The sequence below is a fragment of the Papio anubis genome, chromosome 17, assembly GCF_008728515.1.
Source record: "Papio anubis isolate 15944 chromosome 17, Panubis1.0, whole genome shotgun sequence".
Classification (NCBI taxonomy): domain Eukaryota; kingdom Metazoa; phylum Chordata; class Mammalia; order Primates; family Cercopithecidae; genus Papio; species Papio anubis.
This window is the reverse complement of record NC_044992.1, coordinates 7,783,724-7,808,926: the sequence shown is the minus strand read 5'-3', so window position 1 is coordinate 7,808,926 and position 25,203 is coordinate 7,783,724. Positions and strand designations below refer to the sequence as shown.

Sequence of the window (25,203 nt, the reverse complement as noted above, 5' to 3'; positions counted from 1 at the left end):
CTAATTATTTTTGTACTTTCAGTAGAGATGGGGTTTCACCATGTTAGCCAGGATGGTCTCGATCTCCTGACCTCATGATCTGCCAGCCTCGGCCTCCCAAAGTGTTGGGATTACAGGCGTGAGCCACCGCGCCTGGCCCTGGAACATTCTCCTTCCCTCCCTTCCTCCCTCCCTCCCTCCCTTCCTTCCTTTCTTTTTTTGAGAGGGACTCTCTGTTGCCCAGGCTGAAGTGCAGTGGCATGATCTCGGCTCACTGCAACCTCCGCCTCCTGGGTTCAAGCGATTCTCCTGCCTCAGCCTCCCAAGTAGCTGGGATTATGGGGGCACACCACCACACCCAGCTAATTTTTGTATTTTTAGTAGAGACAGGGTTTCACTATGTTGGCCAGGTTGGTCTCAAACTCAGGTGATCCACCAGCCTTGGCTTCCCAAAGTGTTGGAATTACAGGCATGAGCCACCGAACCTGGCAGGAACATTCTATTTCTAGAGAGGAATCAATTATTGAAGAACTGGCACCCTCTCCCACAGGGAGCGCCAGAGAAGTCAGTAGAACACAAAGAATTGGGCGAAAGGGATGTAGTAGAATGGCATGAGCCTGCAATGGGCAGGGTTTTCTTTGAACTGGGTGAACAGTCTGGCAGTGGTACGAGGACCCTGACTCCCTAGCCTGGGGAAGATGAGATACGTGAGGTTGAGGTTTGAGAAGAAAAGTCGCCACTTGGAGGGGCTGCAGAAGTGGCTCTCAGAGGATAGCTGGTTTTCCATGAAGGCAAGGAAGGGGCAGAGAGCTAGCCTGGAGGGTTCACCAGAGGGCCCTGCGGAGTGGGTGGGTGGGAATGGAGCTGGGTGGGGGTCATCAAGGACAGGGTTATATGGCTCCTGGATGAAAACACGGATGAAAAGCCAGTGGACTTGGTCTTGATAGTGTCTGAGGAGGGTGGGTCTTACTTGGCCATTGGGACCCAAACCAGAAACTGCTCCCCCTTCAAAATCCACAAGTTTACCTATCACAGTCAACCAGGTTACCTTGCATGCCATCCTTTGACTTTTGCATCAAGCCCTTAATAAACCTGGTATCTAAGCCTTGGTACCAGCCCCCAAATTGTACGTTTGATACTATAAATCTGAAAGACATACATCCTTTCCAAGCGTCAGGAAAGAACATTCGAATGTCAAAAATGATCCGGACCCTCACTCTCCTTTCGCTGCCTGACCGCCGCCATCATGGGTCGCATGCATACTCCCGGGAAGGGCCTGTCCCAGTCGGCCTTGCCCTATCGACGCAGCGACCCCACTTGGTTGAAGCTGACATCTGACGACGTGAAGGAGCAGATTTACAAACTGGCCAAGAAGGGCCTGGCTCCTTCACAAATCGGTGTGATCCTGAGAGATTCACATGGTGTTGCACAAGTACGCTTTGTGACAGGCAATAAAATCTAAAGAATTCTTAAGTCTAAGGGACTTGCTCCTGATCTTCCTGAAGATCTCTACCATTTAATTAAGAAAGCAGTTGCTGTTCGAAAGCATCTTGAGAGGAACAGAAAGGATAAGGATGCTAAATTCCGTCTGATTCTGATAGCCGGATTCACCGTTTGGCTTGATATTATAAGACCAAGTGAGTCCTCCCTCCCAATTGGAAATATGAATCATCTACAGCCTCTGCCCTGGTCGCATAAATTTGTGTGTGTACTCAAGCAATGAAATGATTAAAAAAAAAAAAAAGATCCGGAGGAGTCCCATACTGCTCAGGGTAGGTCACTTTGCAAAGCAATGAGGAAAATCTCTGAAACAGTTGTTTTCCCCATAGCCATCATTTACCATTGTTTCATTATCATCAGTTTCTTCTTAGGGTGGCTGCTCTACCAGGAGCACACAGAAGTGCTCAGCCTCCCCACCCGAGCTCTCCTAGCCCTCATGCCCTCAGGGGTCTGGGATTATAGTCTCCATTCTCAGGGAAACTCCTTTTATCAAGATGTTGAACATTCTAGGGAGCCAACTGACTTGAGGTGTACAACACAACAGTCACGAGGAAGGGAACTCTATCCACAGTCCTGTGAGCAAAGGAAGCAACGGACAGCAAAGGAAGCAAAGACAGCTGCCAGCAGGAAGTCTCGACACACTGCCTCCAGGAAGTGAGACTGCAGGATGGTGGGAAGCAGATGTAGTCCTGGTGAGCCCAGCCCCCTTCACTATGTGTGGACCCCAAGCAATGCTGTCAACCTTCATTCATCCTTCATTAAAAAGGTGGGGAGGGGCTATCAAGTACTTTAGTAAGAATTAATTCAGATACATACAAAATGTGTCACACATGCGTGGATTGAGGTGTTATACACAGCAATTGTTTTTAATTCTATTACACATAAACTCCCTGAGGCCAGTGACAGTGCTTTGAAATAATAACTAATCAACAATAGTTAATAGAGTAAGTGAAGAGTAGAATTCCAGCATACAAAATGCCTCACACATGCATGGCTTGAGGTAAGTGTTATACACAGCTATTGTTTTTAATTCTATTACACATAAACTCCCTGAGGCCAGTGACACTGCTTTGAAATAATAACTAATCAACAATAGTTAATGGAATAAGTGAAGAGTAGAATTCCAGCATACTAAAGGGTTAGGATCTAGGGATGAGAGCATCAACCACATCTATCAGAAAGAGAGCTGCTGGGCCACGTACAGGATTGCAGGTTCCCACCTGTAATCCCAGCACTTTGGGAGGCCAAGGCAGGTGGATCACTTGAGGTTAGTTTGAGACCAGCCTGGGATACATTGTGAAACCCTGTCTCTACTAAAAATACAAAAATTAGCTGGGTGTGGTGGTGGGCATCTGTACTCCCAGCTACTCGGGAGGCTGAGGCAGGAAAATCGCTTGAACCCGGGAGGCAGAGGTTGCAGTGAGCCGAGATCACACCACTGTACTCCAGCCTGGGTACAGAGTGAGACTGTCTCAAAAAATAAAATAAAAAGAGCTGCTAATTTAGAAGCAAATATCAGGAATGCTGGGTTCTGAGGCCAACCCTGAGACAGCCAGAAATGCTGAGAAACTTCCACAAGCAACAATTCCTTCCATTCAGTACAGTGTAGCACAAGAGAAATCCAGAAAGTTTCAGTTCCAGATGAGAACGATGAGGTGGTGAGGGGCTGATCTGCACGCTACTGCTGAATTTGTCTGTACCTCCTAAACCCCAATAAATGAGAAAAGGGAGCGCAAAACATCCCTCAGAGCCGAGGAGGCAAATGCATGCCGGTGATCACTGGGTGTTGTGAAGTGGGCAACAGAAGCTCCTGCTCCGACCTCAGGAGTCCTAACTTTTCCTTGTTACTCTTTTCTCTGAACCACATGCTGTTTCCTGGGCTGAGAAAGGGAATGCCATGTTAGAGCAGAACCGAAAATAGACACAGCCGCGGAGGAACATCAGCAGGCAGATCATTGAGTCCGCTGAGATTTTGTATTTTGGTCCTTGTCTGTCCAAGATACTTTTGGAAACAACATGGGGTGCTCCTGAAAGTCATGGGGGAGAGGGCAGCACATACTCACGGGAAAAACCATGGGACCTAGGTGAGCCCCTGTGGCCAGTCAACAGCTCCCTTCCAGGGTCCAGTTTCGGGCATTGATAAAGAGCTGGAGCCAGGGGGAGGTGGTCAGAGTATCAAATGGAGGGGGTCGCCACGCCCACTGCCAAGGCCTCACGGCCCGCTCAGGGTGAGGCATGAGAGCCAGGTGGCGGCCATCACGGGAGCAGATGCCAGCCACACCCCCTGGGGACCCATTGGGATTCAGAGGGTACTGCTCTGTGGGGTTCCCGTCATCATCTGCCCAGTGCAGTGGAGCCAAGCCCCTGGCCTCAATCTGAGCTTGGAGTTCCGGAGAAGAAAATGCCACGTAACCTGGGACGGAAGGAGGAGGGAAGTGAGAGTCAAGGTCCTTCACGCCCACCCTCGCCCCCAACCCTCCGGCCCTCTCCCAGCCTTCCTCAGGCCTGACCTTCCCCGTGTGCACTCCACACGGGCAGCACGGCGCCCTCCATCCCTCGAAGCATCAGGGCTGGCCCAGGCCCCACACGCACGCTGGCCCAGCGAGACTCATAGCGCCCAGACAGGTTGTGGCGTAACAGAAGGCCTGGCTGGGAGTCAGGGCCCATCTCCACGGCATCCTCATTGGGGTCGCCTCCTACCCAGCCCAGCAGAGCCAGCAGTTGACAGCCATTACACACGCCCAGGCTGAAGGTGTCTGGTCGCTTCCGGAAGCGCCTCAGCTCACCCCCGGCCAGGGGATGAAAGGTCACGGCAGCTGCCCACCCTAGCCAGGGAATAGGGAAGTCAGGGTGAGACGTGGAGGACCTCAGAAAAGGGAACTGGGAATGAAGGGGCATAGCTGCTCTTCTGTTTCCTTTCTTTCTTCCTTTTCCCTCCCTCCCTCCTTCCTTCCTTTCCTACTTCTTCCTTTTTTTTTTTTTTTTTTTTTTTTGAGATGGAATCTCGCTCTGTTTCCCAGGCTGGAGTGCAGTGGCATGATCTCGGTTCACTACAACCTCTGCCTCCTGGGTTAAAGCGATTCTCCTGCCTCAGCCTCCCAAGTAGCTTTTTAATGAAAAAATTAAAAATTTACTACCAGCATTCTGTTGGCATGTGGCCTGGAACGAACGTGCCCACTCTCACCTAGCTTGGTGGAGTGAGAGGCCAATCCCCAGCCCAGGAAGACGGGGCTAAAGGTACCTCTTCAGGAATGCAGGGGAAGGGAGTGGGCAGAAGGCTGCACACTGACCTTTGGCAGAGCCCAGGACATCTGCATAGCTGAAGCCGCCCACGAAGGCCACGCCGCGGAAAGTGTCCAGCCCAATTGCCCCAGAGCAGAGGTCCTGCATGGTCACGTCCCATACCTGCGAAGATGGGGAGGGGGAGAGTGGGTGGGAGGACATGCAGCTGAGGCTGGATAACCACCCCCAGCTGCCCCCTACCCTGCTCACCTCAAACCCAGCCAAGTGGAAGGCATCGGCCATCTCCCGGTCTCCATTACTGCCCTCCTCTCGCAAGATGGCGACTCGGGGGCTGGGACCACCTTGGGGAAGAATAATTGTCTTTGGGCCAGAAAGTTACTTCCCCACCCCAACTCCCCAGACACCTTTTCCAGGGCAGGCCCAGGCATCCGGGCTCAGTGCCCCCAGGACACAAAGCCTCTGCACACACTCCCTCACCAGGCTCACGGGGCACGGAGGCTTTGGGAAAGGTGGGGGGCAGGCAATAGCTGGGCCCCATCCGCTCCCTCAGGCCCCGCTCCTCCTCTGCCACACAGCGAGGCTCTGCCTGCAGCCGGTCCAGCTGGAAACTTGTCTCCTCCCAGAGGGCTCGCAGCTCCCCAACAGGCTCCTCCAGAACCACAGCCCTGTTCACTGACACCCGGACCTAGGAAGAGGAACAAATCTCCCTGGGCTAGGAGAAAGGATGGCCCCTCCACAGTGGGAGAGGGATGGACCATGGCCGCCCCACTCTGACTGCCCACTGCACACTGCTCTCTCCCTCACTTCCTCACCGTGGCGTGGGGCCCGGCCTCGCCTGTGTGGCCCAGCTCCAGGCAGTGGAGGCCAGCATCCCAGTAACGCTTCAGCACCTGGGTCAGGTCTGGCTCCTGCACCTCCAGCACCAGGCCTGGCTCCTCAGCGAACAGCACAGACAGGACTGGGAGAGCAACAGGGGGAGTTAGGGGGATGCAAGAAGGGCTGAGGAAGTTGGGGCGGGGATCAGGGGAATGCAGGAAGGGCCGGGGCGGGGGTCAGAGGGACACAGCCAGGGAGTTAGGGTGGGGATCAGAGAGGATGAGGGCTGAGAGGGCGGGACTGAGGATGTTTCATCATGGACATCTCAGGGATGGGAAGTCTCAGAGAGATGCAGTCAGGAACATGGCGGGTGCCAGCCAGTTCCATCCAGTTCAGCTGTCAAGAGACACAGCACAGAAAAGCTAGTTGGGGAAGACTCAGGGAAAGGGGATTGGAGGGCACTCCACTCTTTAATATATTGGAGATGGGGTCTGCAGGGTGGAGAAGGCAGCCCAGGCCTGAGACTAGACCCCAGGTTCCTTACCATCAACCCCAGCGACAGGCACATCCACCTGTAGCCCACAATTTCCAGCAAAGGCCATCTCCAGCAGGCATGTGACGAGGCCTCCATCGCTGACATCGTGGCCTGAGCAGAGGAGGCGGTCTGGAGGAAGAAGAAGAAAGCTCAGCAACCTCGGGGCCCAAACCTGACAGCCCCCCTCCACCTTCCAGAGTCAGTCCATCAAGAGTGTGCGTGAGAATGTCGGGGATCTGAGGTACACTGTCCATTGGAGTCCCTCTTGCCCCACTGCCCAGCTGGTGAAGGCCTGCTGCATGCCTGGCACCCTGTGCGCCATCTCCCCAGTGGGCTTCACTTACCTTTCAGCAGCCCCTGGGTGATGCTGAAGGCACGCACCAAGTTCTCAGGAACGTCCAGGTCTGGAGGGTGCTCCCCGAGCTGGGAGAAGCACTGGGCCAGAGCCGTGCCCCCCAGCCGGTGCTGCCCAGGGCTCAAAGGCACATAAAGCAGATGGCCTGGGGAGACAGGGAGGGGTGAGGGGAGGAGGATCCGTCCCTGAGGTGGAGGACCCGTCCCTGAGGTGCTCACAGCACTGCTGTTCCCAGCATGTGGTGAGATGCCCAGACAATCAGTCCCAGAAAACACCACAGCCCAGTGTTGAGATGAGGGCCCAGCAAAGAACACACAAGGCGGTGGGATGGGGCCACGACCATACCTCTCCCTTCAGGATGCTTGAGGTCTGGGGTCACGGTGGCTGTGATGTCTGGGCAGACGGCATAGGCTGAGATGACCAGTGACCCTGTAGAGCAAGGAGGAGTCCAAAGGAATGAGTTGCCAGCCCAGCCCCGTAGTTCCTCCTCCCCTCCCTGGGGCCCCCACACCTCACCGGGAGCCCGCACGGTCTCAGTGCCAACCCGAGCAGCCATGCTGAGGGAGTCCTTGCCACCGTCCACTGCCACACCCAGGGCTGCCATCACTGCCACCATAGCCTCACAGGCGTCCGCCAAAGCTGCGCCCTCCCCTGGGAGCTTGGCTGCCCACATCCAGTTCCCGCTACACTTCACATCCTGGGGTGGCAGAGGCACGGCATTAGAGGGGAAGAGAGATGTGGAGAAGACAGGGGTGCAGGGGGACTAGGAGGCTGCAACATGAAATGAAGGGCTACAGATGGATGCCGGAGGGTCCTAAAGCCTGGGGGCTCCAGGGTAGAAGCTACGGGAGAACTCACCCGGAGGTCTGTGACCAGAGCAAACACCAAGTTGGTGAGGGCTTCAGCCACGGCCAGCCGGGCAGCGACCTTGGGGTCCAGCAGGCTCTTGACTGGCTGCTCTCCCAAGGCTGTGGCAGCCCCTACGAGCTCCTCATGGCTCAGTGCCACAACTGCTACATCTGCCAGAGGAGTCTGCAGGGGCCCCACACACTGCTGCTGGGCCACCAGGCCGCCCACGGAGCGGTCCACCTGTGGAACCAGGTGGGGTTAGCAAGAGAGCAAAGGACAGGGACAGCCTGTGCTCCTGCACCTGCCCCCAAGGGACCCAGGCGGTGGGAGGCCTGGCTTTCCCCCAGTGCAGACAACAGCTCTACTCAGAAGGTGGGTAGCAGGGAGACCAGGCCGTCAGGGTGGCTGCCCTGCCCCTGTTGCTTCCCCCCAGGGCCAGGCAAAAACTCCCACAGCAGTCTCTAAGGGTGGGAGGGCAGAGGAGGGTGCACGGAGGAAGCAGGCAGGGGGCAGAGGAGGGGTGCAGGGAGGACCTTATTGGTGAGGTAGCGCTTGCTGGCCACAGCGGGCAGCCTCAGAACCCTCTCCAGAGCCTGGCGCACGCTCAGCCCTGGGGGCAAAGCCAGAGGCTGCAGCACAGGGGGCTTCCTCTGGAGGAAGAACTCCTGCAACACAGACAGCGACAGGGAGTGTGAGCACCTGGGGCAGGCCGGGCACACAGGTGACAAAGTGCATGTAGGGTAAAAGGTGGTGTGGAGCGGACTACAGGAGAAACCCATCCCCCCAACCCCACATACCTTCCGAGGCATCTTGCCCAGCACCCATTCGAGCTCCAGGTCCACAGGGGTTGGCGGGGGTGTCGGGGGGGGCATCCCCCTGGCCATTTCTTCTGACAGGACACTCCCGATCGTCCACCAGCACTATCTATAGACCCCAGGGACCCCACCCAGGGGGGATGAAACTGTGAGTCCCTGCCCTTCCTTGGCTCCTATATTCCCCAAAGCTTGTTTGCCACCACCTCCCATCTTCCTCTCGTCCCTCTCCCTTGACAGCTCTCCCTCTAGCCCATACCCAGGTGGCTCATGTCTGCCCCAGCGTCTGCTCCCAACTCCCTGGGCCAACTCACTCTCCGGTCTCCAGTGATGGTGCCCACGAAGCACGCCGAGCAACGTTCACGGGCACTGACACGAGTCAGGAAGTTCCGGTCGGGGGACCTCAGGAGAAGTGCATTTGATTCCTGGTACTCGGCCCCCCAGATTTCCAGGGCATTCAGGGTCGGGTCCCCGAGCTGCACAGCCATGGCGGGGAGGAAAGAGAAGGGCCAGTGGGCACTGCCATGTCTCATGTTGTTGCAAGAGAGAGATGGGTGGGCGTGGGCTGGGGCTGGCAGGGGTGGGGAAATGCCAGACTTCAGGGGATGAGACGCACCTGGAAGCGGCTGGTGTAAATGATGGCTCCAGCTGGGTCACTCAGCTCCTTTAGGACGTTGCCTGGTGAGAGGGTTGCAAGGAGAAGTAGTGACCTAGTGGTGGTCAGGCAACAAAGGGCAGTCCCTGGATTCCAAAGGAGCCCCTAATTCTGTGTGTTCCTGTGTCAACTACTGCCTCACCCTCATCCCATGGCAGCGGCTTCCACCCTTCCAACCCTGAACCTGTCTAGAATGTACAGAGCGTGGAGAATGGGACCCAGAGCTGGGTGGTTGGTTGGAGATTCCTGATACCTCTCCCTAAACCAAACCTGGCAGGATACCAGGAAGGCCCAGTCTCTTGTTCTAATTCCTTTCCTCACCATTGCCACCAGCGCCCTGATCGTGAAGGCTACAGATGGGGTTTCCCTTGGGGGCCTCCACACAAGCCCTGATCACACGGTTCATCTTCTGTTCCATCTCCGGGTCTCCTCGCTGCACAGCCCCGAAGTCCAGGTCACTGGTGTTATCTCCCTGCACCTGGGGGCATATATGGCATCGCTTAGTTCAGCGAGGCTGGAAGCTCCTGTACGCGCTGCTATGCCTGGGGCCCGGTTATATCAAGGATTCTGCACCTTTAGCAATTCCCACTCACCTGCACAGACGAAGCAGCTCCACCTCCAACTCCAATCCTGTAGACGGGACCTCCAACCTTTACAACTTCCATGCCTGTAAGAAGGGAAGGCAGAATCAGAACACCGGGAAAGCCATGAGAAGAAGCCTCGAAAGCAAGGCAGCGTGAGGACAGAGGAAGCTGATGTTAGGGGAGGAGAATCCTGACACTTTTTTTTTTTTTTTGAGATGGAGTCTTGCTCTGTTGCCCAGGCTGAAGCACAGTGGCGTGATCTCGGCTCACTGCAACCCCCACCTCCTGGGTTCAAGCGATTCTCTTGTCTCAGCCTCCTAAGTAGCTAGGATTACAGGCGCCTGCTGTCATGCCCGGCTAATTTTTGTATTTTTTTAGTAGAGACAGGGTTTCACCATGTTGGCCAGGCTGGTCTCAAACTCCTGACCTCAGGTGATCCGCCCACCTCGGTCTCCCGAAGTGCTGGGATTACAGGCGTGAGCCACCCTGCCTAACCCAGAAGCCTTACCACTTGACTGGGTTGATAGGAGAGTAAACTGGTATGAACTACAGAGGACGATTTGGCATTAACAACCAAAATGACAAATGCACGCAGTCTCTGGGTAAATACACTTTGAGGAAGTTATCCTGCTGGCTTTTGCACAGGTATAAAATCACCTACTTACAAGATTAAACACCATAGTAATGTTTGTACTAGCAAGGACACGAAATAATCTAAAGGCTGACAACAGAGACCTGATTAACTAAACTGTGGTATGTCTATACAATGAAAGACTAAGCCACCAAAAAAAAAGAATATAGGAATGTAATGAAGTAATATGACTTCATCAGTATGAAATTATTTCTGGCCGGGCGCGGTGGCTCAAGCCTGTAATCCCAGCACTTTGGGAGGCCGAGACGGGCGGATCACGAGGTCAGGAGATCGAGACCATCCTGGCTAACACAGTGAAACCCCGTCTCTACTAAAAATACAAAAAATTAGCCGGGCGTGGTGGCGGCGCCTGTAGTCCCAACTACTCGGGAGGCTGAGGCAGGAGAATGGCGTAAACCCGGGAGGCGGAGCTTGCAGTGAGCCGAGATCGCGCCACTGCACTCCAGCCTGGGCGACAGTGCGAGACTCCGCCTCAAAAAAAAAAAAAAAAAAAGAAATTATTTCTAAAATATACTGCTAAGCGAAAAATGAAAAAGGCAAAAATATGTGTATCTATTTACAGTAGCATCAAAAAGAATAAAAATAATTAGGAGTAAATTTAAAAATAGAAGTAAGGCTTATATATTAAAAACTTTTTTTTTTTTGAGATGGAGTCTTGCTCTGTTGCCCAGGTTGAAGTGATGCAATCTCGGCTCACTGCAACCTCTGGATGCGGAAGGGTCCTGAAGCCCGGGGACTCCAGGGTAGAAGCTGTGGGAGAACTCACCCACACTCCCAGCACTTTGGGAGACTGAGACGGGCGGATCGCTTGAGCTCAGGAATTTGAGACCAGCCTAGCTAACACGGTAAAATCCTATCTTTACAAAAAATGCAAAAATTAGCCAGGCATGGTGGCAGGAGCTCGTAGTCTCAGTTACTCAGGAGGCTAAGGTGGGAGGATCACCTGAGCCCAGAAGATGGAGGTTGCAGTGAGCTGAGATCGCACCACTGTACTCCAGCCTAGGTGACAGAGCGAGATTCCATCTCAAAAAACCAAAAAAGAAATAGGAAAGGATCTGAATAGATGTTTCTTTTTTTTTTTTTTTTGGAGACGGAGTCTCGCTCTGTCGCCCAGGCTGGAGTGCAGTGGCTGGATCTCAGCTCACTGCAAGCTCCGCCTCCGCCTCCCGGGTTCACGCCATTCTCCTGCCTCAGCCTCCCGAGTAGCTGGGACTACAGGTGCCCACCACCTCGCCCGGCTAGTTTTTTGTATTTTTTAGTAGAGACGGGGTTTCACCGTGTTAGCCAGGATGGTCTCGATCTCCTGACCTCGTGATCCACCCGTCTCGGCCTCCCAAAGTGCTGGGATTACAGGCTTGAGCCACCGCGCCCGGCCTGAATAGATGTTTCTTTAAGGAAGACATACAAATAGCTAACTAAAACATACAAAAACATGCTCAGCCAGGCGCGGTGGCTCACGCCTGTAATCCTAGCACTTCGGGAGGCTGAGGTGGGCAGATTACCTGAGCTCAGGAGTTCGACACCAGCCTGGGCAACATGGTGAAACCCCATCTCTACTAAAATACAAAAGAAATTAGCTGGGCGTGGTGGCACGTGCCTGTAATCCCGGCTATTCAGGAGGCTAAGGCAGGGGAATTGCTTGACCCTGGAGGCGAAGGTTGCAGTGAGCTGAGATCGCACCACTGCACTCCAGCCTGAGCAACAGAGCAAGACCCTGTCTCTACGGGAAAAAAAAAAAAGAAAAAAAAAATCAAAGAAAACACACTCAACATCATTAGTCATTAGAGAAAAACAAACCAAAACCACAATGAAATACTACTTCATACCCACTGTGATGTCTTACAATCGAAAGGACAGGTAATAACAAGTGTTGTCAAGGACATGGAGAAACTGGAACCCTCACACACTGCTAGAGGGAATATAAAATGGTACAGCTGCTTTGGAAAACAGTTTGGCAAGTTTTTGAAAAGTTGAACATAGTTACCACATGACCCAGCAATTCCACCCCTAGTTATATACCTGGGAGAAATGATAACGTATGTTCATACAAAAACTTGTACATAGGCTGGGCGCGGTGGCTCACACCTGTAATCCCAGCACTTTGGGAGGCCAAGGCGGGCAGATCATAAGGTCGGGAGATCGAGACCATCCTGGCTAACACGGTGAAACGTCATCTCTACTAAAAAAATACAAAAAAATTAGCTGGGTGTGGTGGTAGGCACCTGTAGTCCCAGCTACTTGGGAGGCTGAGGCAGGAGAATGGTGTGAACTCGGGAGGCTGAGGCAGGAGAATGGCGTGAACTCGGGAGGTGGAGCTTGCAGTGAGCCGAGATCGTGCCAGTACACTCCAGCCTGGGTGACAAAGCGAGACTCCATCTCGAAAAAAAACAACAAAAAAAAGTGTACATAAATGTTCACAGCAGCATTATGCATAATAGCTAAAAAGTTGAAGCAACCCCTAAGCCCAACAACTAAGGAATGGGTACACAAAATGTGACGTAGCTATATAATGGGATATTATTCAGCCATAAAAAGAAAGAAAGTACTGATGCAAAGGATAACCCCTGAAAACATCAAGCTAAGTGAAAGAAGGCAGACGCAAAAGGCCACATATTGTATGATTCCATTATGGTCATGAGCTGATGACATTTTGCTTCACAACAGACCACATATACAACAGTGATCCCTTATCAGGTAATGAGTTGATGCTGGAAGTTGAGATAAAAATTACTGACGACCATCCTGAGCCGACGGTGAGCTGTTTCAGGGTCATAGAAGAAGGGAGCGAGGTGGTGGAGCAAGCCAGTTCTTAGCTATCAGAGGAACTGGAGGTTAGTAATTATGGGTACGAGACTGCCTCAAAAAAAAAAAAAAAAAAAGATTATAATGGTGCTGAAAAATTCCTATTGCCTAGTGACATCGTGGCACGCTGGTGGTGATGCTATTGTAAATAAACCTACTGCACTGCCAGTCACACAAAAGTATACCACAGACCATTATTGTACATATACTACATACTTACAATGACAATAAACGACTATTGTTGGTTTATTATAAGCACTTTTTTTTTTTTGAGACAGAGTCTCGGTCAGCCTACAGGCTGGAGTGCAGGTGGCCGGATCTCAGCTCACTGCAAGCTCCACCTCCCAGGTTTACGCCATTCTCCTGCCTCAGCCTCCCGAGTAGCTGGGACTACAGGCGCCCACCACCTCGCCCGGCTAGTTTTTCGTATTTTTTAGTAGAGAGGGGGTTTCACTGTGTTAGCCAGGATGGTCTCGATCTCCTGACCTCGTGATCCGCCCGTCTCGGCCTCCCAAAGTGCTGGGATTACAGGCTTGAGCCACCGCGCCCGGCCTGCTTTTTTAAATTTTTATTTTTAGTTTTTTGAGACACAGTTTCACTCTGTCGTCCAGATTGGAGTGCAGTGGTACAATCTTGGCTCACTGCAACTTCCGCCTCCCAGGTTCAAGTGATTCTCCTGCCTCAGCCTCCCGAGTAGCTGGGATTACAGATGCGTGCCACCACACCCAGCTAATATTTGAATTTTTGGTAGACAGGGGGTTTCACCATGTTGGCCAGGCTGGTCTTGAACTCCTGACCTCAGGTGATCTGCCCATCATGGCCTCCCAAACTGCTGGGATTACAGGCGTGAGCCATTGCACCCAGCCTACATTTATTTTTTTATTCTTTTTTGGATACAGGGTCTCACTCTGTCACTCATGCTTGAGTGCAGTGATATGATCATAGCTCACTACAGCCTAGAGCTCCTCGGCTCAAGTGATCTTCCCATGTCAGCCTCCTGAGTAGCTGGGACTACAGGTGTACACCACCATATCCAAGTGATTTTTATTTCTTAATTTTTTTAGAGACAGGGGTCTGACTATATTCCCCAGACTGGTCTCAAACTTCCGGCCTCAAGTAATCTCCCTGCCTTGGCCTCCCAAAGTGCTGGGATTACAGGCATGAGCCACTGTGCCCAGCCAACTATACTTTCTACTGTTATTTTAGAATGTACGCATTCTACTTATATAAAACACTTTTATTTTGGCTGGGCACCATGGCTCACACCTATAATCCCAGTGCTTTGGGAAGCTGAGGCAGGAGAACTGCTTGAGCCCAGGAGCTCAAGGCCACAGTGAGCTAGGATAGAACCACTGTTCTTCAGCCTGGATGACAAAGCAAGACCCTGTCTCCAAAAAGAGAAAAAAAATCCTGCTTGAGAAAGAAAATGTAGATTAAAAATAATAATAACAAAAAAGAGAAAAAAAGTTAACTTAAAAACAGTATGCCATGTTACATTGACAGCAGCTTCATATATCTCATATTTACCATGTCTTTTTTTTTTTTTTTTTTTTTTTTTTGACAAGGTCTTGCTCTGTCGTCCAGGCTGGAGTGCAGTGGTGTGATCTCCACTCACTGCAACCTCCACCTCCTGGCTTCAAGTGGTTCTTGTGCCTCAGCCTCCTGAGGAGCTGGGACTACAGGCGCACACCATGACGCCTGGCTAATTTTTGTATTTTCAGTAGCAACGGTGTTTCACCATGTTGGCCATGCTGGTCTTGAACTCCTGACCTCAGGTGATCCACCTGCCTCCGTCTCCCAAAGTGCTGGGATTACAGGTGCGAGCCACCCTGCCCAGCCCACCATGTCTTGATTGCATTATTTTCTCTTATGCTTAATTTATTCTCATGCTGTTTTGTTCATCATGGCTCCTAAGTGTACAAAATTCCTGGATAATGTTGCCAGTAAGAGGCCGTGTGGAGTGACTGTGTAGTAGGCTATACCATCTAGGTTTGTGTATGTACGCTCCATGAAGTGGGCACAGTGGGCACAATAATGAAATTACCTAATAACCACATTTCTCAGAACGAGTTGTCCATCATTATGTGATGCATAACGTAAGCCAACACATTAAAAACTAACCACTGAAGTGGTCCCTGAGTTCCCTCCCTGCAGCCATCCTGTGCTGGGGAGAAATCTGGCTGGATCTAGAGAAAGGTGGCAGGCTCTTACCTGGCTCTGGGGCCTCCTTGCTTATGTGGTCAGCTTCCATGGACCCAATGCCCCCACTAAACATGATGGGCTTGATCCACTCACGCCGCTGGCCGTCTGGGAGCTGGAGGCCCAAAGAGCGGGCGAAGCCTGGAGGGTGAACATCAGAGGGACGTGTCACTCAGTTCCCTCCGTGCTCGCCCAATAGCACAGCCCCTGGGTAGCACACCCCACCCACAAGCCCCTCTGGGTGTTTATCATCCCTCCACACCCCCAGTCTCACCAGCCAGCACTGGTTCCCCAAACTTGTTGCCATAGTCAGAAGCTCCATTACTGGCTTCAATGGCAACCTCCAGGGGCCGGGCAAAGTTCCCAGGATACTGGAAGCTTGGATCCTCCCAGGGCAGATTGTAACCTGGAAGGGAAGGAAAGAGAACTGGATGAACTGAATGAACTGTGAAGACAGAGGCCGGAGCAGCTTGCATCCTTCAAGAAGGGTCAAGACCACCAAGGACCAACTGCATGGCTGCAATGTTCCACTTCAGGAAGTCCTGTTTTAGGAAGCTGTAGAGCCTGCAGTGAGGCACTGGTCTCTCCACCACCCACACCAGCCTTCCCTCTGACTCTCACGATCAGTTTCACAGGCTTTCTTTTTTTTGAGATCGAGTCTCAGTCTGTCGCCCAGGCTAGAGTGCAGTGGTGCAAACTTGGCTCACTGCAAGCTCCGCCTCCTGGGTTCACGCCATTCTCTCGCCTCCGCCTCCCGAGTAGCTGGGACTACAGGCACCCATCACCACGCCCAGCTAATTTTTTTGTATTTTTAGTAGAGATGGGATTTCACCGTGTTAGCCAGGATGGTTTCAATCTCCTGACCTTGTGATCTGCCCACCTCAGCCTCCCAAAGTGCTGGGATTACAGACATGAGCCACCACGCCCGGCCGAGTTTCTCAGGCTTTCTAAGAAACCAGATTTGAGGGGCAGGTGGTGATCGTAAGACCAATCCAGTATCATGCTTTCTGGCTGAATGAAGGCTAGTTTGTAAAGAAAATCGTGGACCTGCAAAGTCAGTCTGGCCACCTCATCTCCCCAGGTCTACACTTAATGACCATAGGTAGTGAAAGGCCAGCTATCTTAGAGCCCTCCCTCCCAAGAAAAGGCACCCAGGATGACCCTATGACCTAAGAGATAAAAGTCTGGTGCCTGCCAGGACAAGGAATCTGGAAGGGAAGGTGGAAGGAGAGGAAGGAGATGGAACCTGGAATATGCAGATTTCCAAAGCAATAGCCAGCAGTGCCAGCCACCACATGGGCCCCACGGCCTGTGCACTGGACATCTCGAATCCGGCCCCCTGTGCCAGTGGTCGCACCACTAAAGGGGGATACTCCTGCAAAGAGAGAGTGGGGAGAGGTCTGGGTGCCTCAGAGACAAATCCCATCTCTGACCACCCCCACTGAAATTAAGGATAACCAGCTTCCCTGATAATTTTCCCCAAGCCCAGCCCAGGCACCTGGGACCTTTGCCCTGCCCTATTCTGTGATCTCACCTACTTCTCCAGGGAGCCCAGCTCACCTGTGGGAAAGTTGTGAGTCTCTGCTGTGAAGACAACATGTCTCAGACCTTGCTGTTGCTGGAAACGGCTTGGCCGTGTGGGGTCCTCAGGCCGTAGGAATCGGACTTCCTTTCCCTGGATTGCACTGTGGACATATCCGTTCTGGACCCTGCTTCCTTTCTGGGATCTACACTAACCCATTAACCCAACCAAGGCCTGGGGCCTCCCCTCCCCGGGTCCTGATGCCACCCCAGTCTAGGGCACAACCCACCTGCTGTTATCACAGAATTTGAGGACGTTGTTGGGGTTTGAGGATTCCTGGGTGCTCATGATAGACTCAAACAGTGAGTGCTCCAGCTTCTGCCCATCCACGTGGAGCTGGCCCTTGAAGAACCAGTGTCGGCTGTGCTCGCTGAGGGGGCGATGCAGGGAGGGGAAGGCAGGTGGAAACGGGGTCATTTCTTAATACCCTGTCTTCTCACCAGCATTTAACAGCAGAGTTACAGCCAAATTCATACTTAGATAATAGATCAAAATATATTCCAAAAAGTCATAATCTTCAAGTATTCCGTCATTTTGGATTATCCAGAGCCAAAGTGAAGATAAAACCAAAATTTGAATATAGACTCCTTGATGGATGAGGGGAGCCCAGGCCCTCAGAGACTCAGGGAGGCCCCTAAGCCAAGGGAGAGCCATGAAGGCGAGTCCCTGTGGTCTCTCCCAATATCCACGGGCTCAGGTATCAGTACAATCCCATTCCTCCTCACCTATTGGACTGTGCCAAGTCAAAGGCCTCCACAGTGCTCGGGTTCCGCTGTAGCTCCTGGAAGCGCTGGGTGTAGAAGTCTAGGTCCCAAGAGTCTAAAGCCAGACCTAGGAGACAAATCCAGGAAGAGGTGACTATGGAACTCAGGCAGCCACATTCTAGATCTCAGCACCCCTACTGGCCTGTCCCGGGCCCTACACCTCCCTCCCCAGCTACTCACCAAGCTCCTGGTTGGCCTTCTCCAGCGCAAGCCGGCCCTCGCCCAGTATATTGATAGGGCCATTGAGGGGTTCCAGGATGCTCTCAGGGGAGAAACTTTGGATGGGATGGGGGAAGTGCTGCTCTGTCATCCGGTCGTGCAGGGTAGCCAGAGCAATGGCTTCCACCTCAGCCGACGGAGGGTGGGCAAACTAGGGGTGCAGACACACAGAGGGCAAGGGGTGAAGAGTTTAAGAATGGAGAGAGGCCGGGCGCGGTGGCTCAAGCCTGTAATCCCAGCACTTTGGGAGGCCGAGGCGGGTGGATCATGAGGTCAGGAGATCGAGACCATCCTGGCTAACATGGTGAAACCCCGTCTCTACTAAAAATACAAAAAACTAGCCGGGCGTGGTGGCGGGCGCCTGTAGTCCCAGCTACTCGGAGGCTGAGGCAGGAGAATGGCGTGAACCCGGGAGGCGGAACTTGCAGTGAGCCGAGATCGCGCCACTGCACTCCAGCCTGGGTGACACAGCGCGAGACTCCGTCTCAAAAAAAAAAAAAAAAAAAAAAGAATGGAGAGAAATGGTCCACCTTCCTACCCTCTTAGTCATGCAAGGCCAGCCCACTGCCACCCCATATGGCACTTTTTCTCAGATTATAAAAAGACGCCCTTTCCCGGTATGAATCCACGCCAGGATGCACAGATTAAGGGAAGCATAGGCTGGATTTCTGCCTCATTTACCCCTTAACCAGGTACCTTCAGGCAGTGAACAACCTGTACAACCATATAGAGCAGGCCTAAAGCCAGGAGCACCTGTCCCTGCTTCTCTCTAGAGTTTAGGATCTAATCTTCTATCTCTGGCCCATCTCCTCCTCCTGATTCCCCAGCACCTCACCGAGAGCCGGTAGCGCCGGGTGGTCTCCACACGATCCACAGGCCCCAGCCCAGCGGCGTGGCACACTGACACGATGTTGGTAGATGTCGGAGTGGAGAAGTTCAGCCTGAGCAATGGGCCTGATGGTTAGGACTGGAGAACCCCTGGCAGGCCTCAGATGAGAGGGTGGATCCTGCCCACTGCTGTCTGGACAACCTCCCACCGCTATCCCCTCACCATCGGCTTTCAGCCTCAGACTGGGCAACAAGAAACCTGCTTTCAAAGTTCACTCAAAGCAAACCATAACTATCCTCTAGCATCAAAACTTTTTTTTTTTTTTTTTTTTTGTGAGACAGAGTTTCGCTCTGTCGCCCAGGCTGGAGTGCAGTGGCGCATATCTTGGCTCACTGCAACCTCTGCTTCCTGGGTTCAAGCAATTCTCCTGCCTCAGCCTCCTGAGTAGCTGCGACTGTAGGTGCATGCCACCAGGCCCGGCTAATTTTTCGTATTTTTAGTAGAGACAGGGCTTCACTGCGTTAGCCAGGACGGTCTCGATCTCCTGATCTCGTGATCCACCTGCCTCGGCCTCCCAAAGCTGGGATTCCAGACGTGAGCCACCGCGCCTGGCCAAAACTGTTTGATTTTAACTTGGAATCCAATTTATTTTGCTTTGAGAACATGTTTTGGAGCAGGGTGGTCTTTGGAGGGATCTACCCAAATGGGGAAAGCACATGCATGGTTTCCTAGGCAGGAAGTAGCAAAGAGCAAAGGAAAAACAAATCTCCCAAGGATCACAAGAGGAAGCGGAGGAAAGCAGGAGAAAGGGGTGGGCAGGATGAGATACTTACCTGGGCCCAACCTCCAGCAGCAGGTCACTGGAGCCAGAAAGGAGCCAGGACTCCTGAGCAACATCATCCAGCAATAACGGGCAACCAAACAGCCACATCAGCTTCTTCATCTCCTCAGCACTGGGGAGGGCCTCAGCTGCAGGGAGACAGGGCAAGGACACCTTGAGACACTGCCCCCAGCACCGAGGCATGTCCCCCAAGAATCCAATGCCTGGGCCCGACCTGTCCAGTTCACATTGTAGCACAGTTCAGTCTCGACGCCCTGTAGCTGTGGCAGTTTCCCTTGCAGTTTCCTTCGAGTGTGTCCAGAGGCTGCCCCCTCATGGCCAGAGGGACGAACATAGAAGTGAAGGACTGGGGACATCTCTGCAGGTGTCCTTTGCTGGAGAGATGAATTAGGTTCCTAAAAAATAACATTAACTGAGCCGGGCACGGTGGCTCACACCTGTAATCCCAGCACTTTGGGAGGTTGAGGAGGGTGGATTGCCTGAGGTCAGGAGTTCGAGACCAGCCCGGTCAACATAGTGAAACCCTGTCTCTACTAAAAATACAAAATTAGCTGGGTGTGGTGGCAGGCGCCTGTAATCCCAGCTACTAGGGAGGCTGAGGTTGCAGTGAGCTTAGATTGCACCACTGCACTCCAGTCTGGGCAACAAGAGCAAAACTCCTTCTCAACAAATAAACAAATAAATAAATAAAAATAAGATAAATAAAAAAACATTAACCATGGCCTATTCAACTGATTTCAGATTTCAAGGAAAGTTGAGGCGTTAGGGATAGGGTAGGGAAAAGTGATAGGGACATTTAGTGAAACAAGGTAACCTGAAAAATGTAACCTTGGAGATTTTAAGGAATCTTGCAAAATGTGGTCTTTATTAATGTGGTAGGGAGGTGACAGGTGCATGCTTGACACATGTTCCCAGAGTACATGCACTTTGCTGGGTCCCAGGCAAGGTCTTAGGAACACCGCTGTGAATCAAGACAGAAACTATGTCTGCTCTCACAGGGTTTATATTTTATTGGGGGAGAAAGGCCAAGTACCCAGACATTTCCAGTCCCATGTAGTGAAGGTCAGGGGACTGTGAACACCAATCCTGCACTTTAGGTGTCAGGAAAAATTTCCTGAGAGAAATGGCATCAGCCATGGATGGAATGTTTGTGTATCTCCCTCTCCCAATTCATATATTGAAACCCTAATCCTGGAGAACGATCCCACTAACCCGACCACCGCTGGCCTTCACAGGACACCACGAACCACACGGTCCAAACCTTCTTCTCTCCTGTCAACAGCGGCCAGCCTCCCAACTATGAGATGCTCAAGGAAGAGCACGAGGTGGCTATGCTGGGGGCGCCCCACAACCCTGCTCCCCCGACGTCCACCGTGATCCATATCTGCAGCGAAACCTCCGTGCCCGACCATGTCGTCTGGTCCCTGTTCAACACCCTCTTCATGAACCCCTGCTGCCTGGGCTTCATAGCGTTCGCCTACTCCGTGAAGTCTAGGGACAGGAAGATGGTTGGCGACCTGACTGGGGCCCAGGCCTATGCCTCCACCGCCAAGTGCCTGAACATCTGGGCCCTGATTTTGGGCATCCTAATGACCATTCTGCTCATTGTCGTCCCAGTATTGATCTTCCAAGCCCATCAATAGGTCAGGAGACATCATTCAGGCCAGGAGCTCTGCCCATAACCTGTGTCCCACGTGCTCCACCTTCCATTCCTCGCCCTGCCCCCAGAGCCGAGTCCTGTATCAGCCCCTTATCCTCACACACTTTTCTACAATGACATTCAATAAAGTGTACATGTTTCTGGTAAAAAAAAAAAAAAAAAAGAAACCCTAATCCTCAATGTTATGGTATTTGGAGGTGGGGCCTCTGTGAGGTAATTAGGTCATGAAAGTAGAACTCCCATGAATGAGCTACTAATCTCACCAAACCTCTTATAACCTGCCCTTATAAGAAGAGGCCAGATTGGGCTGGGCACAGTGGCCCACACCTGTAATCTTAGCCCTTTGGAGGCTGAGGTGGGAGGACTGAGCACAGGCGTTTGAGAGCAACCTGGGCAATGTGGCAAAAACCCCATCTCTCTCAAAAAAGATACAAAAATTAGCTGGGTGTGCTGGCATGTGCCTGTACTCCCAGCAACTGGGGAGGCTGAGGTGGGAAGATCACTTGAGCCCAGGGAGGCAGAGGCTGCATTCAGCCATGATCGAGCCACTGCACTCCAGCCTGGGCAACACGGTGAGAACCTGAGATCAGGAGTTTGAGACCAGCCTGACCAACATGGTGAAACCTCATCTCTACTCAAAAAAATACAAAATTAGCCGGGCATGGTGGTGCATGCCTGTAATCAGCTACTTGGGAGGCTGAAGCAGGAGAATCACTTGAACCCGGGAGGCGGAAGTTGCAGTGAGCTGAGATCGAGCCATTGCACTACAGCCTGGGCAACAAGAGCGAAACTCCGTCTCAAAACAAACAAAAAAAAAGGATCTCTGATCACAAAGCTTTTGTTTAATAATTTATTGGTTGATGATATCATGTCATAATTTATTTATTTACTTATTTTATTTTTCTTTTTTTTCGAGATGGATTCACTCTTACCCAGGTTGGAGTGCAGTGGTACAATCTCGGCTCTCTGCAACTTCTTCCTCCTGGGTTCAAGCAATTCTCCTGACTCAGTCTCCTGAGTAGCTGTGATTACAGGCATATGCCACCACGCCCAACTAATTTTTGTATTATTAGTAGAGATGGGGTTTCCCCATGTTCTCCAGGCTGGTCTCCAACTCCTGACCTCAAGTGATCTGCCCACCTCGGACTCCCAATGTGTTGGGATTACAGGCATGTGCCACCATTCCAGCCCATAAATTACTAAAAATAATAATAATAATAATAATAATTGCTTAAGCAGGGCTGGGCACGGTGGCTCACATCCGTAATCCTCGCACTTTAGGAGGCCAAGAGGGCAGATCATTTGAGGTCAGGAGTTCGAGACCAACCTGGCCGACATGGCGAAACCCTGTCTCTATTAAAAATACAAAAAATTAGCCGGGCATGGTGGCAAGCGCCTGTAGTCCCAGCTATTCGGGAGGCTGAGGCAGGAGAATCGCTTGAACCTGGGAGGCAGAGGTTGCAGTGAGCCAAGACTGAGCCATTGCACTCCAGCCTGGGTGACAGAGCAAGACTGTGCTTCAAACAAACAAACAAACAAAAAAACAAATTACTTAAGCAGATCCTGAATTCCAGCAGAACAGCTGACTCCACCCAGCTCAAAGCCTCCCACAGAAGCCAGGAGCAGTGGCTCACGCCTATAATCCCAATGCCTGTAATCCCAGCACTTTGGGAGGCCAAAGCAGCGGACTGCTTGAGCCCAGGAGTTTGAGACCAGCCCTGGGCAACATGGTAAGACCCTGTCTTCATTAAAAAGATTATAAATTAGGCCGGGCGCGGTGGCTCAAGCCTGTAATCCCAGCACTTTGGGAGGCCGAGACGGGCGGATCACGAGGTCAGGAGATTGAGACCATCCTGGCTAACACGGTGAAACCCCGTCTCTACTAAAAATACAAAAAACTAGCCGGGCGAGGTGGCGAGCGCCTGTAGTCCCAGCTACTCGGGAGGCTGAGGCAGGAGAATGGCGTAAACCTGGGAGGCGGAGCTTGCAGTGAGCAGAGATCCGGCCACCGCACTCCAGCCTGGGTGACAGAGCGAGACTCTGTCTCAAAAAAAAAAAAAAAAAAAAATTGTAAATTAGCTGGACATGGTGGCGTGTACCTATGGTCCCAGCTACTCAAGAGGCTGAGGCAAGAGGATCACTTGAGCCCATTAGTTTGAGGCTGCAGTGAGCTACGATTGTGCCACTGCACTCCAGCCTAGGTGACACAGCAAGACCCCGTCTTTCTTTATCTTTCTTTTTTTTTTTTTTTTTTTTTTTGAGATGGAGTCTCGCTCTGTCGCAAGGCTGGAGTGCAGTGACACCATCTCGTCTCACTGCAACCTCTGCCTCCTGGGTTCAAGCGATTCTCCTGTCTCAGCCTCCCGAGTAGCTGAGACTACAGGCGTGCACCACCACGCCCAGCTAATTTTTATATTTTTAGTAGAGATGGGGTTTCACCATGTTGGCCAGGATGGTCTCAATCTCTTGACCTCGTGATCCGCCCGCCTCGGCCTCCCAAAGTGCTAGGATTATAGGCATGAGCCAACACAACAGGCAGACCTCATCTTTAAAAAAAAAAGAAAAAAGAAAAAGACTCCCACAGTGGAACCAAGTGAGCATGAGAATCAGTTTCTTCATCTCCCTGTTTCATGACCTCACCCTGCACTCTTCAATCAATGATTTTCACACTTCAGCCCAATCCTACTCCAAACCCTTAAAAACCCTGGCCCCAAAGTACTCTGGGAGATGGATTTGAGGTCTCCTCCTGTCTCCTTTGCAGCAGCCCTATGATTAAACCTCTTTCTCTGCTGCAACCTGGTGTCTTGGTGTATTTACCTCCAGTGTGCATCAGGCAACAGAACTATTACAGTTAATACTTTTAGCCTCACATTCAAAGGCCCTCCCCATCTATCCCGAACTACCTATCCAATTTCTGGTCCCATTGCCTCTCAGCGGGACCCTGGCTTTACTCAACAAACTCTGCTGTTCCCCTAGTCTTGACATCTCAGTAAACAATACCATCATCCAGTTTGTTGCTCAAGACAAAAACACAGAAGTCATGCTGAATTCTCTTTCCCTCGGACTCTCTAAATCCAATCCACCAGGAAATCTATTTCCAATCATGTCTCAAATCTCTCATCTCTTCATCTCTACTACCTCACTCTAGTTCAAGTAAGACACCATCATCACTCACCTGGACCAATGCATTAGCCTCCTGATCACTGCATAATCACAATTCATTTGTCACACATCAGCATAAAGTGGATTATGGCTTCCCATTACACATGGTATAAATTCGACCTCAGCATCCTGGTTTACCAAGTGTGGCCACTCTCCGGCCTACCTCTCCAACCCTATCTCACACCATTCTCTTTTTCACCCACAATGCACCAACCACATTAGCTTCTTTTCTATTTCTCTAACTTGCCAAGCTCAGACCTGGAAGGCATTTTTTTCACCCTGACATATGCATGGCTAGCTCCTTCTTGTTATTTAGATTTCTGGTGATTCGCCTTCGTGGAAATGGCTTCACTAGCCACTAAGTAGTTACTATCAGATGGCCCTATTTTTATTTCCTACATAGCCGCTTATCACTATGGGATGTTTTTACTTTTCGCTCTATATTCCCCACTAGAAAAAAATCTCTACGTGGGCATGGGATGTTGTGGCTTCGTTTCCATTGAATTACCAAGGCTTAGAACAATACCAGGGCTTGAAACGCAAAAAAAATTCTAACACTTGTGGACTGACTGAATGAACTCTTGATTCTCACCACTCTTCAGCCCCTCCCCCACTTTCAGGACAGTCTTCCTGAAGGCATTTGGTTTATCAAGAGCCACTTGATTTCCGTCTATCATTCCTAATAAAATGTTAAGTTTCAAGAGCTCAGAGACAGGGTTTGCGTGCATGAGCGCTGTATCCCAGTAGGCGGCCGGCAGACTTTCTGTTAGTTGAATCCATGAATGGGACAATGGGACTAAGTTTACATGGGGGTCGGCCATGCCTGGGGTCTGCGGAACGCACGCAAGATAGGATGAATGGACGCCTCCACTAAAGCAAATGTGCGGGCACCAAGTAGACACAGCTCGGCTTGGGGGGATACTGAAGGGGCCAGACCAGGCTTGGGCTAGATGACGAAACGCTGCACCTGGAGGAGGTTCCAGGTCCGTACGCGGTAACTATACTCACGTGGAAGACGCACTCGCGGCCACAGAGCACCTCGAATCGTCGCGCGCGCTTGTTACGTCATCCACGTGCGCCGCGGGTAGAGACTGGACCTGCCTGCGCCGGGGCGACTACGCCCCGCCCACTTTTCCCAGCCCGCACGCAAAATTCTAGGTTCTTG

The 25,203-nt window shown here is 51.8% G+C and overlaps 2 protein-coding genes and 2 pseudogenes across 10 annotated transcripts in view; 3 read left to right on the top strand and 1 right to left on the bottom strand.

Moving 5' to 3' along the window:
* SLC25A35 (solute carrier family 25 member 35) overlaps positions 1-3,447 on the top strand; it is a 22,509-nt gene extending 19,062 nt beyond the window's left edge. For 2 of the 7 annotated variants that reach the window (XM_009189634.4, XM_009189632.4), the window contains one exon: positions 2,051-3,447. In XM_009189634.4, coding sequence (XP_009187898.1) covers positions 2,051-2,282 — 232 coding nt within the window. In that variant the 3' untranslated portion in view covers positions 2,283-3,447. Of the gene's footprint in view, positions 1-1,150; positions 1,538-1,989 lie in introns of those variants that run through there. The other 5 variants (XR_638890.3, XR_638888.3, XR_638889.3 and 2 more) reach the window with 5 other exon arrangements.
* LOC108582573 lies at positions 1,215-1,692 on the top strand (annotated as a pseudogene). The gene has a single exon (XR_001896193.2). The product of XR_001896193.2 is annotated as a 40S ribosomal protein S13 pseudogene (transcript).
* On the bottom strand, positions 2,319-25,203 carry PFAS (phosphoribosylformylglycinamidine synthase). The gene is given in 29 exon segments (XM_031657360.1): positions 2,319-3,892; positions 3,990-4,304; positions 4,770-4,884; positions 4,972-5,063; positions 5,200-5,407; positions 5,535-5,680; positions 6,083-6,202; positions 6,418-6,573; positions 6,774-6,857; positions 6,945-7,125; positions 7,287-7,517; positions 7,811-7,942; positions 8,075-8,143; positions 8,145-8,201; positions 8,404-8,565; positions 8,706-8,767; positions 9,066-9,222; positions 9,338-9,411; positions 14,994-15,122; positions 15,256-15,387; positions 16,228-16,356; positions 16,542-16,666; positions 16,793-16,933; positions 17,289-17,394; positions 17,508-17,697; positions 18,382-18,487; positions 19,209-19,344; positions 19,431-19,611; positions 25,047-25,203. Coding segments are annotated over 28 exon segments (4,008 nt in total). The 5' UTR covers positions 19,573-19,611; positions 25,047-25,203; the 3' UTR covers positions 2,319-3,581.
* LOC101026647 lies at positions 20,386-21,039 on the top strand (annotated as a pseudogene). The gene has a single exon (XR_002517966.2). The product of XR_002517966.2 is annotated as an interferon-induced transmembrane protein 3 pseudogene (transcript).